The sequence below is a fragment of the Budorcas taxicolor genome, chromosome X (genome assembly GCF_023091745.1).
Source record: "Budorcas taxicolor isolate Tak-1 chromosome X, Takin1.1, whole genome shotgun sequence".
Lineage (NCBI taxonomy): Eukaryota > Metazoa > Chordata > Mammalia > Artiodactyla > Bovidae > Budorcas > Budorcas taxicolor.
In genome coordinates, this window is record NC_068935.1 from 29,238,090 (window position 1) to 29,251,103 (window position 13,014).

Sequence of the window (13,014 nt, forward strand, 5' to 3'; positions counted from 1 at the left end):
GAGCCAGAGTATTACCACAGCAAAAGAATCTGCTAACAAAGGAATTCTAAAATGACCCGTTACATTTAGCTGTTCAGATATCATTGTGAAGTTAGAAAAGAGGAGAAACTACTCGTTCAGAAAGTTTAAATGACAAAAGGGAGATGGCATTGGGCAACAGCTGGAGGAGGACATACATTGAATCAAAAGTATTCCTTTAGGATGGGGCAGACTTAAACACGTCAGTGGGCTAAGGTAGAAGATGTCACGAGAGAGATGGGTGAGTGAGCGGCTGACTAACAGGAGAGAGAGGAAGGGGTAAGAGTCAGGCATAGAAACGAGACAGGAAGGCCACCTCATCCCAGTAACTGGAAGAGAGGATGTGAAGTCTGTATTCAGGGGTTAGGAGGTGGGAACCGTTATGAGAAGCTGAGGAAGCTCACATCTAATGGCTTCACTTGTGTTTGCAGTAAACTAGGATACCAGGTGGGTTACCTGAGAGGTTTGAGTCGATGGGTTGGATTGAGGAGGGAGCTTACCCAGGACAAATCAAAGGTGGCTAAAGTAGCTACTCACCCATCCTATCTGTTTATATCATGGCCCCCTGGACAGCTTGACTCGGTGCGCCTGTCATATGTTTCTAGCACTACCTGCACTGTCCTTATTAGAGCATTTCTCACGCTTAATTATAGTGTTTATTAAATTTATCTGTCTTGGCTGCTACACTCTGAAGGCAGCAAGGTATCTGTTTTTCTCAACATTGTGTCCCCAGCACTTAGCACAGCACTTGACATGTGAAAGTGCTAGTTACTCAGTCATGTCCAACTCTTCATGACACCATGACTGTATAGCCAAGCAGGCTCCTCTGTCCATGGAATTCTCCAGGCAAGAATACTGGAGTGGGTTGCCATTCTCTTTTCCAGGGGAACTTCCCAGCCCAGGGATTGAACCCACGTCTCCCATATTGCAGACAGATTCCTTAGCATCTGAGCCACACCAGGGAAGCCCAACACATACTAGGTGTTTAATAAATATGTCTTGAATGAATGGTCTCACTGCTCATAAGGAGTGGAGCGGAGCCAGAAACCCCAGTCTCCCTGACTGCAAAACTCAAGCTCTTCATCATAAGGAGCAGGGTACATGGAAATGAGGGAAGCTGGCAAGAGCACAGTTTGAGAGATCTACCATTGGCCCAGATTAGATGGAATGGAACAGCCCACTGGGTAAATGGAGAAAATCAGAAACAAGGAAAGGTGCCAGTGAGACTGAGGGAAAGCTAGAAGGATGGCAGACTGTGACCAAAGAGTGAGATATTTTATGTAGACGTTTAAGAGAGAGCATTTGGATGTGGCGTAGAGGAAAAATATGAGCCAGGTGCCAAGGACTTCAGTGACTGAGGGGTGACCAAGAGCAGGCCGGATAACACTTGAGTTGTAGGGGATATAGGTCAGTGTCCTTCAGAGGGGATGAGGGCGCGAGAGTACCTTGGAACCATCAGCAGCTATAATCCTTTCCTCGTGATGGGGAGGAATGTGAGTGAGTGAGCAATCTCTACATATGAGCTGTCCTGTGCAGGCGGGGGGAGCTCAGGTTTAGTGAAAGCTAGAAATTGGGAGAAAGCATCCTACAAGAATGTTAAGGATACGAGAGAGTTGTTAACAAAGAAGTAAGGGTCCCTGGACTTCGCTGGTGCTCCAGTGGCTAAGACCGTGCTCCCAATGCAAGGGGCCTGGGTTCAATCCCTGGTCAGGAAACTAGATCCTACGTGCCACAACTAAGAGTTTGGAGGCCACAGCTAGGACCCAGCGCTGCCACTTTTTTTTTTAAAGAAGGGTTCCAAAGAGCCAGGCAGAAAAGTCTGTCCCTATTCTCCATTCCCACAAATTTGGGCATGAGCTTTGGGACACTAGGAACTTACTGTGATGTTGGCCACTTAGGAAGTTATGACTCCTTGAAGAAATTGGTACCAGTGATTAGGTTTCTTAAGGATCACCTTAGGTCAAGAAGTAACTCTTCTCATTGGGCTGATGACTGCCAGGTACAGGTTTTTTTGGAGGGTGATGGAAGTGTTCCAGAATTATATAGTGATGATGATGGCCACACAACTTGTGAATATACTAAAACCCACTGAATTGTACACTGAAAAATGCTGAATTGTATGTTGTATGAGTGATATCTCAATAAAAAAAATTTAAAGTGAATTTATCCCTCTCTGTGTGTGTATGTTTGGCGGGACCAGGTAGTACAGCTGGATGTGAGAGGCAATGTGGCAAAACTTAATGATGGCTCTCAAATAACCTATGAAAAGTGCTTGATTGCAACAGGTGAGTACTTCTGGAGATAGCTTCATTCCCCAATAGAGCTCCCTCGAGTTTTAGTGTAAAGATGTTTCTAAGCAACTGAAACCCAGACTCTGAAGTGGATGTCTTCCCTTAGTGCAAAGCGTGGCTAGCTAACTACAAGCATCTGAGCAATAGCCCCTCTGGACAGTCCTTACTGTTCCCTCTGCTAAAGGCAGGGATGGCTATTGAAAAGGATTGCCTTTCCCTCCTTAGCCTTGGCCCTCTGCCCTGAAAGTGATATAACCTCATGGCTTCATTGCCACTTTCAACCAGAAATCAAGAGAGGGGTTTGAAGCAGTTGCTTCAACAAACATGACTGTGCTTTCTGGTGAATCCTCATGAAAAAGTAGAAGAGAATAGGAGCAAAAAGTGAGGCCTTCTGGCCATCTACAGGGAGGGTGGGCCCTTTGAGGAGAGACTCTAAAATCAATTTCTCAAAGGAAATTGATAAAAGCCTGCTGCAGGGATGAGTGGAAGGAAAACAAAACCTTGTAGCGAGTTGATGCTTCTGTTGGGCCAGCTTCTGCTTGTTGGGCTAAAGGGTTTTTCTCCTCTGATTTCCAGGAGGCACTCCAAGAAGTCTCTCTGCCATTGATAGGGCTGGAGCAGAGGTGAAGAGTAGAACAACACTTTTCAGAAAGGTAATTGTCAGCTCTAGTGCTTTTGTCGGTTTTGAAGAGGTAGCATAATCTTGTGGCCCCAAGTACCCACCTGGGAATTGGGAGATCTGGGTTCTATCTGTGGCTCTTCTACAGACTTATTATCTGGCCTTGAGCAAATCACTTCCTCTCTCTGCACCTCAAATACCTCACTCAAGAGTTTTGAGCTCCTGGGTGAAAAAGACATTTAGTGTGTTTTTATTGCTTGTTATAGTTCCTTCCGATTTCCCTTCCACAGTTGTTTTTTTTTTTTCTTTTTTTCTGATGCATTTGAGTCATTGGAACTCCTTAGAGCCTCTTGGCATTTTTCACTGCAAATGCTATTGTGGAGACTTTGGGGAAAAAAGTTAAGAGTACCTAAGTGAAAAAGAGGAAGGAGTTGCTTCTTAACACCATGTTCTACTTATGAAAACTGAAAATTTTCAGCCACTTCTATAGGTATTTGAAAAGATTTTTACTATCCTTTAAATTCTTAGTACAACAAGATTTGTCAGCCTTGGCACTCTTGGCATTTTGGACTGGATAACTGTTTGTGGTGAGGGGATGTCTTGTGCATTGTAGGATGTTTAGCAGTGTCCATGGACTCCACTCACTAGCTTCAAGTAGTACCTCACCACCCTAACTGTGACAGCCAAAAATGCCACAGACAATGTCAGATGTTCCCTGGGGCAGAGGGGGCATGCCTGTCCCCAGTTGAGAACTAGTTAACAGAGTGTTACATTGGAGAAAGAAATTTGCATCAATAAAATAGAAGCTGTAATTGAGCCACTTCATACAAGGTGAAGATTTTATGTGCAAATTACTGTTGTCAAAGATTTATCAGAAAATATTTCCTAGTATTATCATTGTATACCCCTTTGGGAAATCAATGGATTAAACTGGTGTGATTCTACAGATCGAAGACTTTAGAACCTTAGAGAAGATTTCCCGAGAAGTCAAGTCGATTACGATTATTGGTGGGGGCTTTCTTGGTAGCGAACTGGCCTGTGCTCTTGGCAGAAAGGGTGAGTATTGGGGAGTGACCTCCATTTTCTTTCTCTGACCTTATAGCACATGCTTTTCAGAGATGCATTTGCCAGCATCAGTAGAAAGGGGTCGATTAAGGTTTACATGATGAAAAACTAATCACGGAGCTTAGCTCTGATGTGGGTCACCTTAGTGATTGAAAGGCTGTCATCCAAGCAGCTGAGCAGTGCCGCTTTCTTTCCTTTTCCTCTCACCTCTAGGCCAGAACTCCTGAGAAATAAAATATTAAGGGAAGTGAGTTATTAAGATGGTAGGGGCAATGTAGACTAAAGAACTGCATGTATCTTTGAACTGCTGCTCCCCGTAAAAGTCAAAGACTTCTTTCCGACACATGATGGTTCGCAGCTTGACTGATCTGTGAGTTCCAGTTCGAATATTTCACAGCAATCATTTTTTTTTTCTTAGCATGATTTTTCAGCTGTGTGAAATCAGAGCATCTTCTCAGGAACGTACATACTATTCAGAGCTTGGAAGGCACTTGTGTAAGCCTAGGTGTAAGTGCACTGAGTTCACTGTATGTTCCTGAATCCAGGGACAAGTTCTGGCACCTGTTGTGTTTGCCTTGTGGATGGATGCCCTTGTGCCCTAGTGGCCCAGAAATGGGTGCTCCAGCCCAGGTCGTGGCCTTGCCCTGTGTGCAGTAGATGGCTATTGCTGGCCCCTTTACTTCTCTTCCTGGGATTGGCCTTTGCCTCCCGCTTTACCTGCTCTGTTTCTTCTTCCCAGCTCGAGCCTCAGGCACAGAAGTGATTCAGCTTTTCCCTGAGAAAGGAAATATGGGGAAGGTCCTCCCCGAATACCTCAGCAACTGGACCATGGAAAAAGTCCGACGAGGTAGAGACACTCTTTCCGTATGCTCCCACTCTTGCCTGGAGTTAGTTAGAACTGGCAGAGTTTGCTTCTTTGGGAACCCCCTGTACATAAGCTTTACCAGCTGCCAGGTGAAAAGTTTCTACCATTCTCCTGTCAGCTGGCTTCATGTAGGTGTTATGAATCTGATGCAGGATTCCTGAAAGTGCCGGAAGTGAACTGTGGATGTGGGTGCCTGTGGCTCTCCAAGGCCACCTGTGTGCTGACGAGTCCTGGTTTTGTGGGGGATGCCTCTCGTCTGTTGTTGTGAAGGTGGTGGGCTCACAGGCTCAGCCTCAGGTCTCATTTGCCTTCACAGAGGGGGTTAAGGTGCTGCCCAGTGCTATTGTGCAATCAGTTGGAGTCAGCAGTGGCAGGTTACTCATCAAGCTGAAAGATGGCCGGAAGGTAAGGAGGGCAAGACAGGCCGCCAGAAGACCTTCCAACCCTGCCCTGCCCTGCCCTGTTTCCTCATTCTTACTCCTTCATTTGATACCCATAGATTAGTTGTCTTGGCAGTTGCCATTGACCTGTTGTAATTTTCTGAATGAACTGTCCTCTACTAAAATAAGAATGATGGGATCCAGCATAGACACCTGGGAACCATTTCCCATAGCCCCTTCCTGTGTGTGTCACACACTTTTGAGACCTAGGGTGGCAGATTTCTGTTCGGATGGAAGGGGGTATGTTTGTGTGCAGGGGTGACACTTTATAAAATGGAACTTAGAACCTTTTTATCAGAGTTAATCAGTGATTTTTTGGTAAAGCCCCAATTTTTAATGACATGATATACAGTTGCTCCAACCATAGGTATACGAGGAAACTGTGATCATTGACTGAATTCTTTCTGTCCTCAGGTAGAAACTGACCACATAGTGGCAGCCGTGGGCCTGGAGCCCAATGTTGAGTTGGCTAAGACTGGTGGATTAGAGATAGACTCTGATTTTGGCGGCTTCCGGGTAAACGCAGAGCTCCAGGCCCGCTCTAACATCTGGGTGGTAAGTGTGCGGGGATGGCCTGACCAGATGCAGTGCGTTGGCTCGGGCCTGGGCGCAAGTCTGCCTGGTGTTGCTCAGAGATTCAGCAGCAGCTTGCTCAAAAAGGGTCTCTGTGTTTGGAAGCTGAGGGTAGACAGCAGAAGCTTGTGAACTGTTCGGTTTACAGGATCAGGTCTGGCCTCAGGCCACAGGCTTCTGGAAAAGGAAGTGAATGGCACGCATGGCCACAGAAGCAGGCCTCTCCCGGTTCCGCTGTTGGCAGCAGCCATCAGCATCCCCTTGACGGGCGTGTGTGCAGCTTTCAGACTGATCTGCTGTTCCTTTTGCCTGAACACGAGTCCAGTTTTGTAACATTCTCTGGAAAGGAAAATTACTCCGTTTTCATTTTCCTTGAGTACTATTTTTAGGTGTTTTTAAAAATCTGTTACAACACAAACAAGACTATAGTATGTAGGAACCATGAGGTAATTTCCCTATTGTTAGATCATAACAAGTGTATTGTGTTTGATTATGGACTCTGCAACCAAGGACATAGGAACTTTGAAGGGTGTTTTTCCCTTAAAGCTCTTTTTTTTTTTAAAGATACATTCTACTGGATTTTTTACAATTGTTATAAAAGCCATACATACTCTGTATGGAAAACGCAGCCAAAAAGGAGAAAGGGCGTCCTCGGCAGCAATCACGGATATTTGGGTGTATTTCCTTCCCTTCATTTCCTAGCACATAGGTATTTTTCTTTGTTGTAGACAGTCATGGCAAGTGTACTATGTATAAACCTTTGTATTCTTTTCTCTTTCACGTAACGTTCAAATGTAAGTTTTTTCCACATTGCTTCCAATTCTGTGAACAGTGTGATGACTATATAATACTCCATTTGGTGGATCTTAGAGTTTATCTCGCCACTGCTCATGTGTTGGATTTTTAGGTTGCTTTGGGGGTATCTGAATAGCCACAAAGATGAATAAAGAGTGAGAGAGCTAACATGCCACCACATCCTCCGTGAAGCTTGCCTTGTTCACCTCCAGCCAGCAGGGGGTTCTCTCTCTGCTTGAAACCCTGAGCTCACTCACTGCGTTCTCTTGTGTGGCACACCATCAGTGCAACAGTGCCACACCTTCCTCAGCGCTTGTACACTCCACGTGGGCAGGGTCTGTGTCAGGCATGTCATGTCTCTGCAGCCCAGACAGTATGATGCTCTGTACAGAGAAAATACTCTGGAAATACTTGCTGAATGAATGAATAAATATTGAATGATAAAAAAAAAAATCTCACCTTGGAAAAGATTTCTAGGTAAGAGGCAGTCACATCTAAAAACTGGTTTCCACACAGGAAAAAATATTCTGCAAATCCTGGTTATTAAATACCCTGTTTCTGCTAAAGGGCAGACCGAGAAGAAATAAGTGCAAGCTGGAGCATGCAGAACTGAGGTTAGCTTTGGGGAAGCATCTGATGTTTTTTTTAAAAATGGAAGCTTACCTGTTTTTGATACCGTAGGTATGTTTCCGACCTGTGGATGGAAAATGTTAGTTAACATCACAAGCATTTTTTTGAACCCCCAAAGTTTATGTTCTGTCCTTAACTTGCTTTTTTTTTTAATCATGTGCTCATGTAACATATTTGTCTCCAAAGGCAGGAGATGCCGCATGTTTCTACGATATAAAGTTGGGTAGGAGGCGGGTAGAGCACCATGATCATGCTGTTGTGAGCGGAAGATTGGCTGGAGAGAATATGACTGGAGCTGCTAAGCCGTACTGGCATCAGTCAATGTTCTGGTAATAGTTTTGTGCCTTGAGGACTCAATCGGTTAGAACACAGAATTAATGGAGCCAGAATCATATGGTTTGGTTTCCTGGTGGGCCAGTTAGCTTCATACAGAGGGTAAAAAAATTGCATCTCATGTCCCTGCGTTCTACCCCTGAGCCATCTTCTGGTAAAAGGGTTCCATTCGACCTAAGTTTGAACAGGTGAATGGATGGAGATGGCACTAGAACTTCTGCTAAAATAGCTCAGAGTTGGAGCTACAGTAGGTAGGGCAGAAGTGTGCTCTTAGATACAGACAGAAGTATATTTTCTTTGTTCTTTGCTGCTGACTCTCAGAAGCCCAACCTACTGACAAAGACAGCCCACTCATGTAACCCTTAAAATAAGCAATTCAGAGTCAGACAAATATAGGCAGCTTTCTGGATAATGAAAAGTTAGCAATGGATATTTCTGAGTACTGGAGCTGGCCCTGTTTGGCCCACTCTCATCTTGTTGATTTGAAAGATGGGATACATTAAAAAAAAAAAACAAACTTCAAGGTTTCAGAAACCTCTAAGCCATTTCTGTTGAGAAAATTCTCAGCTGATGGGAGTACATTTCAGGATGATCACACACAGTTTCATGAGTGGGCAGCAAAACAAATAATAGATGGATCTCGGGGCCAACATGTATAAGATAATACACTTAGGAAAAGAATAGCTCTACAATTATCAGTTTCCGTGAACAGAATCCAAGAAGTCATTGTAGACTGTTCCCTGAAGACACCAGTCCAGTGAGCTTCTGTGGCCAAGAAGATAACAAAATATAGGGCCCCAGAAACAAAACAGATCAAGTCGCTGAGATGATTACGAAACCATGGTGTGCCTCTGCCACCAATATTCCATGAACTTCCTAGCATGATGATGATAGGAAAAGTTTCCAAGAAGAACAAAGAAAATAAAATGACCAAGTGAGCCAAGGTGCCTCTGTATAGAAAGCATTTCAGCTTTGAAAAATGAAAGCTAAGAGGAAATAATATGATACAAAGTAAGGAAGTTTATCAGTTAATAAAACCACAAAATATCTCACATTCTGAGTTCCATAAACATGGAGCACTCTTTAAAGTTTCAAAAAGGCAGCTTTGAAAAGAGGTAAAGGGAAGTAGTGAATAGTAAATGTGGGGATGCCATTCTGCCCCAGATGTGGTGTATGGTATAAACAGATGATAAATTTTTAAAACATATAGATTGCAGTATGGATATGCGATATGCATAGTGGCTTGTTAAGGAAAAATAAAAACTGTTTGGGATAGTCGTGCTTTCTCACAGTTGTCCCCAGATGCCCCAGCAGGCGAGAGATCACTTTGAGATTTCTCTTGCCACCAGGTTCTTTGGTTGGCACAAAAGCATGGTTGTTGTCTTAGAGAAAACATTCTGCCACACCACTCTTGACAGTCCTCTGACAGAATACCTTCTCTCCTTCCTCAGGAGTGATTTGGGCCCTGATGTTGGCTATGAAGCGATTGGTCTGGTGGACAGTAGCTTGCCCACAGTCGGTGTTTTTGCAAAAGCAACTGCACAGGACAACCCCAAATCTGCCACAGAGCAGTCAGGTAAGGAAGCCCAGCCTCTTCTCGTGAAGAGTATTGAGAAGCCGTGGTCCAAATCCTCCCGAACAAGGGCTTTCTGTATTGGCCAGGGGGAACCTGTGAAAGCCGCTCTTCATGGTGTGCTTTAAAATACAGCAGACCCAAAGTCCTTACTCTTTAGTGGTCTGAGAGCTGGTGAAATCAGGTGTCCTGGTCAGAGCATAGATGGATACAGTGGGTGTTATCCTAGACTCTGGACGGTAGGTAACTCAATGACTCTGGAAGTCTAGTTTTTCTGGATGGACCAGGAAGACTGGTGTGATGAAGAAAACTTGTACTTTTTCAGTGCCCCCCCTTTTTTTTTGCTTCCTGCTGATCCCAAGAACGAGGCCCAAGAACCTTAGTGTGGGACCTGCTCCGTACATTGTGCCTTGGACAGTGAAGAACTGGGCTGAGTAGTTCTTCCATACTCAGTCATGTCTGATTCTTCACGACCCCATGGACTGTAGCCCGCCAGGTTCCTGGGATTTCCCAGGCAAGAATATCGGAGTAGGTTGCCATGCCCTCCTCCAGGGGATCTTCTGACCCAGGGATTGAACCCATATCTCCTGTATGGGCAGACAGATTCTTTACAGGGCCACCTGGGAAGCCTAGGTAGTCCTTGAAGCTGCCTCTAGTTCCAGTTGTCAGATCGAAACACCCCGTTTCCTTTAGACAGGAGGCAAAGAACATCTCTCTTGAAATGAATGTCTCTCCCACACACATCTCTTTCATTAACTCCCAGGCCTCTTCTCTCTCCCTTCGTGACCTTGGCTGAAGTTATTTAACCTCTGTGTCCTCCTATTAGAGGCATTTTAAGGACAAATTGCTCTTTAAGAAGGAGAAAGCAAGATATTATATGGATATAAGGGTCTTGTTCATGTATAATCTAAGTGGATTACGTTATTACTCCTTAATTTGGACCTCTCCTGGGAAGTGGATCCCCGGAGGAGGACCCAGGGACTTATAAACTGCAGGTCACTGCTCTGTCCACTGGGCAGTATTACCTGAAGCCTGGTTCTCAGAAGACAAAGTACCCTCTCCCCAGGCTGCTGCTACCACCCCACCCAGGAGGAAACACTTGCACCACGGTTTTTCCCTTTGGAAGTGCCTTCTGCTTTGGCCAGAGTGTCTGTAGTGGTGCTAAGAGGACTTTCTGCCATAGTGGCAGTGTTCTGTCTCTGTCCGAAACATTAGCCACTCAGTATGACTCTTCAGCACTTGAAATGTGGTTAGTGCAAACGTGCTACGTTGCTTCAGTCACATCCTAGAATTTCCCAGGCCAGAATACTGGAGTGGATTGCCATTTCCCTCCTCCAGGGGATCTCCGCAACCCAGGGATCAAGTCCACATCTCTTATGACCCTGGCATTGGCAGGCGGGTTCTTTACCACTAGCGCCACCTGGGAAGCTCAAGAAGAAAGGCTTCCCTGACTGGGAATCAAACCCGAGCCTCAGTGGTGAGAGCAGCGAATCCTAACCACTAGACCACCAGGGAGTGTTGGGTTTCACAAATGAACTGGTTTGGCAAATGAGGAAGTGGATTTTACATTTTTTGTTCAATTTTAATGAAAATTAAACTTCAATTGTGAATTAATTTTAATTAGGATAACTATATGTTCCTAGTGGCTATTGTACTGACCGTAGCTCTAGGATGTTTCTCAGAGGACAAGAACAAGTCTTCTGTAATTTGAAAAAGATAGCAGGAAATATCCGTAGAGTCAATTTAAAATGAGATAGAAAGTTTGGGGTCAGACTGACCCAGTGCCCAGCAGCTGGCAAGGAAGAGCTTTTGTTGGCTCTGTCAGTGGAGAGGAGCTGGAGAAGACCAGTGTTTACTGAGGCGGCATGGAAAAACAAATCGTCTAGAAGCAGCCTGAAGCAGGTGTTGAAAGATACTTGCCTTCTAGAATTTCCAAGCGCATAATAAGTGACTTTGTTTTACTTTGACTTTGCTTGTTTGTTTGGGGGGTTGGCCACAGGCACTGGTATCCGATCAGAGAGCGAGACAGAATCTGAGGCCTCGGACATCCCTGTTCCTCCCAGCAACGCTGCAGTCCCCCAGGTCCCCACCCAAGGGGAGGACTACGGCAAAGGTGTCATCTTCTACCTCAGGGACAAAGTGGTGGTGGGGATCGTGCTGTGGAACATCTTCAACCGGATGCCAATAGCACGGAAGGTAGGTACCGGCACAGCTCTGAGAGGAAGATAAGGGTGTGGGCGGAAGTCCCTCCTGTGACTTCATCAGCTGTCCTGCCATGCACTGTCCTCCCAGGTCAGATTGAGCCTGAGCAGAACAAGATGTCACCTTGGCTCAGGAATGTTTCTTTCTTTCTTTTTTTTTTTTAAAAAAAGGAATGTTTCTTTTTCACTCAGGACACGGTTGGGTGGCCTGGGCATTAGCATGTCCTCACTTGGGCTTTGCAGAAAGCCCTTCCCACAGCTCCCTCCTGGTATGGAGTGGGGGCTGGCCTGGCCTGCACACACACAGGGTGAGTTAGACTCCTTGTTCCTCTGTCCCTCAGATTATTAAGGACGGTGAGCAACATGAAGATCTCAATGAAGTAGCCAAGCTCTTCAACATTCATGAAGACTGAAGCCCTCACCCTGGGTAGCAGGCAGGCCCTTGGCTGTCCCTGAGGACAGCTTAGATGAGTAAAGGAGCATTTTTTTTTTTATTCAGCAGACTTCCTCTGAATGTATGGGTATGAATGACCAAGTCCTTTGTGAATATTTCAACCATGTAGGCAAATTCTTAATGTTCACATCATTAAATAAAACCTGATTCTTCTAAATTAAATTCTCTTCTCTTTGAAAGGGAGTGAGTGGGTGAAAGGAGGAAAGCTGTGCGAATGAGAGAGCAGGCCAGTTGGAGCCATTCCCAAATAGACCATCTTTCTCGGCCTCCTTCTCCCTGCTTCACACTCTCAGCTTCTTTCAGTTTCCTGAACTCCCTCGCCCTCCAGACTCTGTACAGACCTGCTATGGCCTCTTCCCGCAGAACTTGACCCCTCTCCCCTCCTCTGGGGAAAATCGCCACCTCTGAAGACTTTCCTGATCCTCCCAAGCCTGTTCCTTGCTTACATGTCTCCCTGCTGCTCTGCAGCTCCCTGGAAGCCAGAACTCAGGCTTTCCTGTCTTCTCACGGTTCTCTCTCCAGAGCTGGGCACAGGGCTCATAGTAGGTGCTCAGTGAAACATTGAATGAGCACACACATAAACATGTGGACTCAACTCTGCTCTACGTGGGACACCTCCCCTGTGTACCCCCCAGCCCAGAACTGAATTGGTCCTGGGAGGGGAGGACAGAAAAGACATTTACTGCAAACGGAAACAGAGGTTCGGAGACTGGTGCTTCAGGGCTAAGCTTGGAGTCTGACTCATGGAGGGATCTTGGTCTCTTCAGCTCCTCCACTCACTGTCCCCCAAACTAGAAATTGCCCTCCCCTATCCCCTTTTATCTCAAATAGGCTTATAGGCATGCCTCACCTTATAGATGATTTCCTGGGAAGAGCAGTCAAAGTTTCAGAAATCAACTCATCTTTTACATTTCAAATTACTTAACTTTTAAAAATCAAATCTTAATTTCTATTAAGAGGAAAGTTTTACTACTTTCAAGAGTCCTATTGGGAATCTTTCTCTAAAGAGAAAATAATTACCAGGCTGGATTTTGTTATCAATATTGGGTTTGTTTAAAGGGAGTAGCAGCTATAATGAAATCCCTTCTGGACACTAGAACGGGACACATGTGCACTTTAAGAGTTAGCTGCACTAGAACAGCTTCTTGCCATATATA

General features: G+C 45.2%; 1 protein-coding gene across 2 annotated transcripts in view; it reads left to right on the forward strand.

Moving 5' to 3' along the window:
• AIFM1 (apoptosis inducing factor mitochondria associated 1) overlaps positions 1–12,005 on the forward strand; it is a 28,322-nt gene extending 16,317 nt beyond the window's left edge. For both annotated transcript variants that reach the window (XM_052662966.1, XM_052662965.1), the window contains exons 7-16: positions 2,219–2,303; positions 2,886–2,962; positions 3,876–3,984; positions 4,733–4,840; positions 5,175–5,263; positions 5,713–5,853; positions 7,483–7,625; positions 9,081–9,205; positions 11,202–11,398; positions 11,745–12,005. In XM_052662966.1, coding sequence (XP_052518926.1) covers positions 2,219–2,303; positions 2,886–2,962; positions 3,876–3,984; positions 4,733–4,840; positions 5,175–5,263; positions 5,713–5,853; positions 7,483–7,625; positions 9,081–9,205; positions 11,202–11,398; positions 11,745–11,816 — 1,146 coding nt within the window. In that variant the 3' untranslated portion in view covers positions 11,817–12,005. The remainder of the gene's footprint in view (positions 1–2,218; positions 2,304–2,885; positions 2,963–3,875; positions 3,985–4,732; positions 4,841–5,174; positions 5,264–5,712; positions 5,854–7,482; positions 7,626–9,080; positions 9,206–11,201; positions 11,399–11,744) is intronic.
• Positions 12,006–13,014: the final 1,009 nt, after the last annotated feature.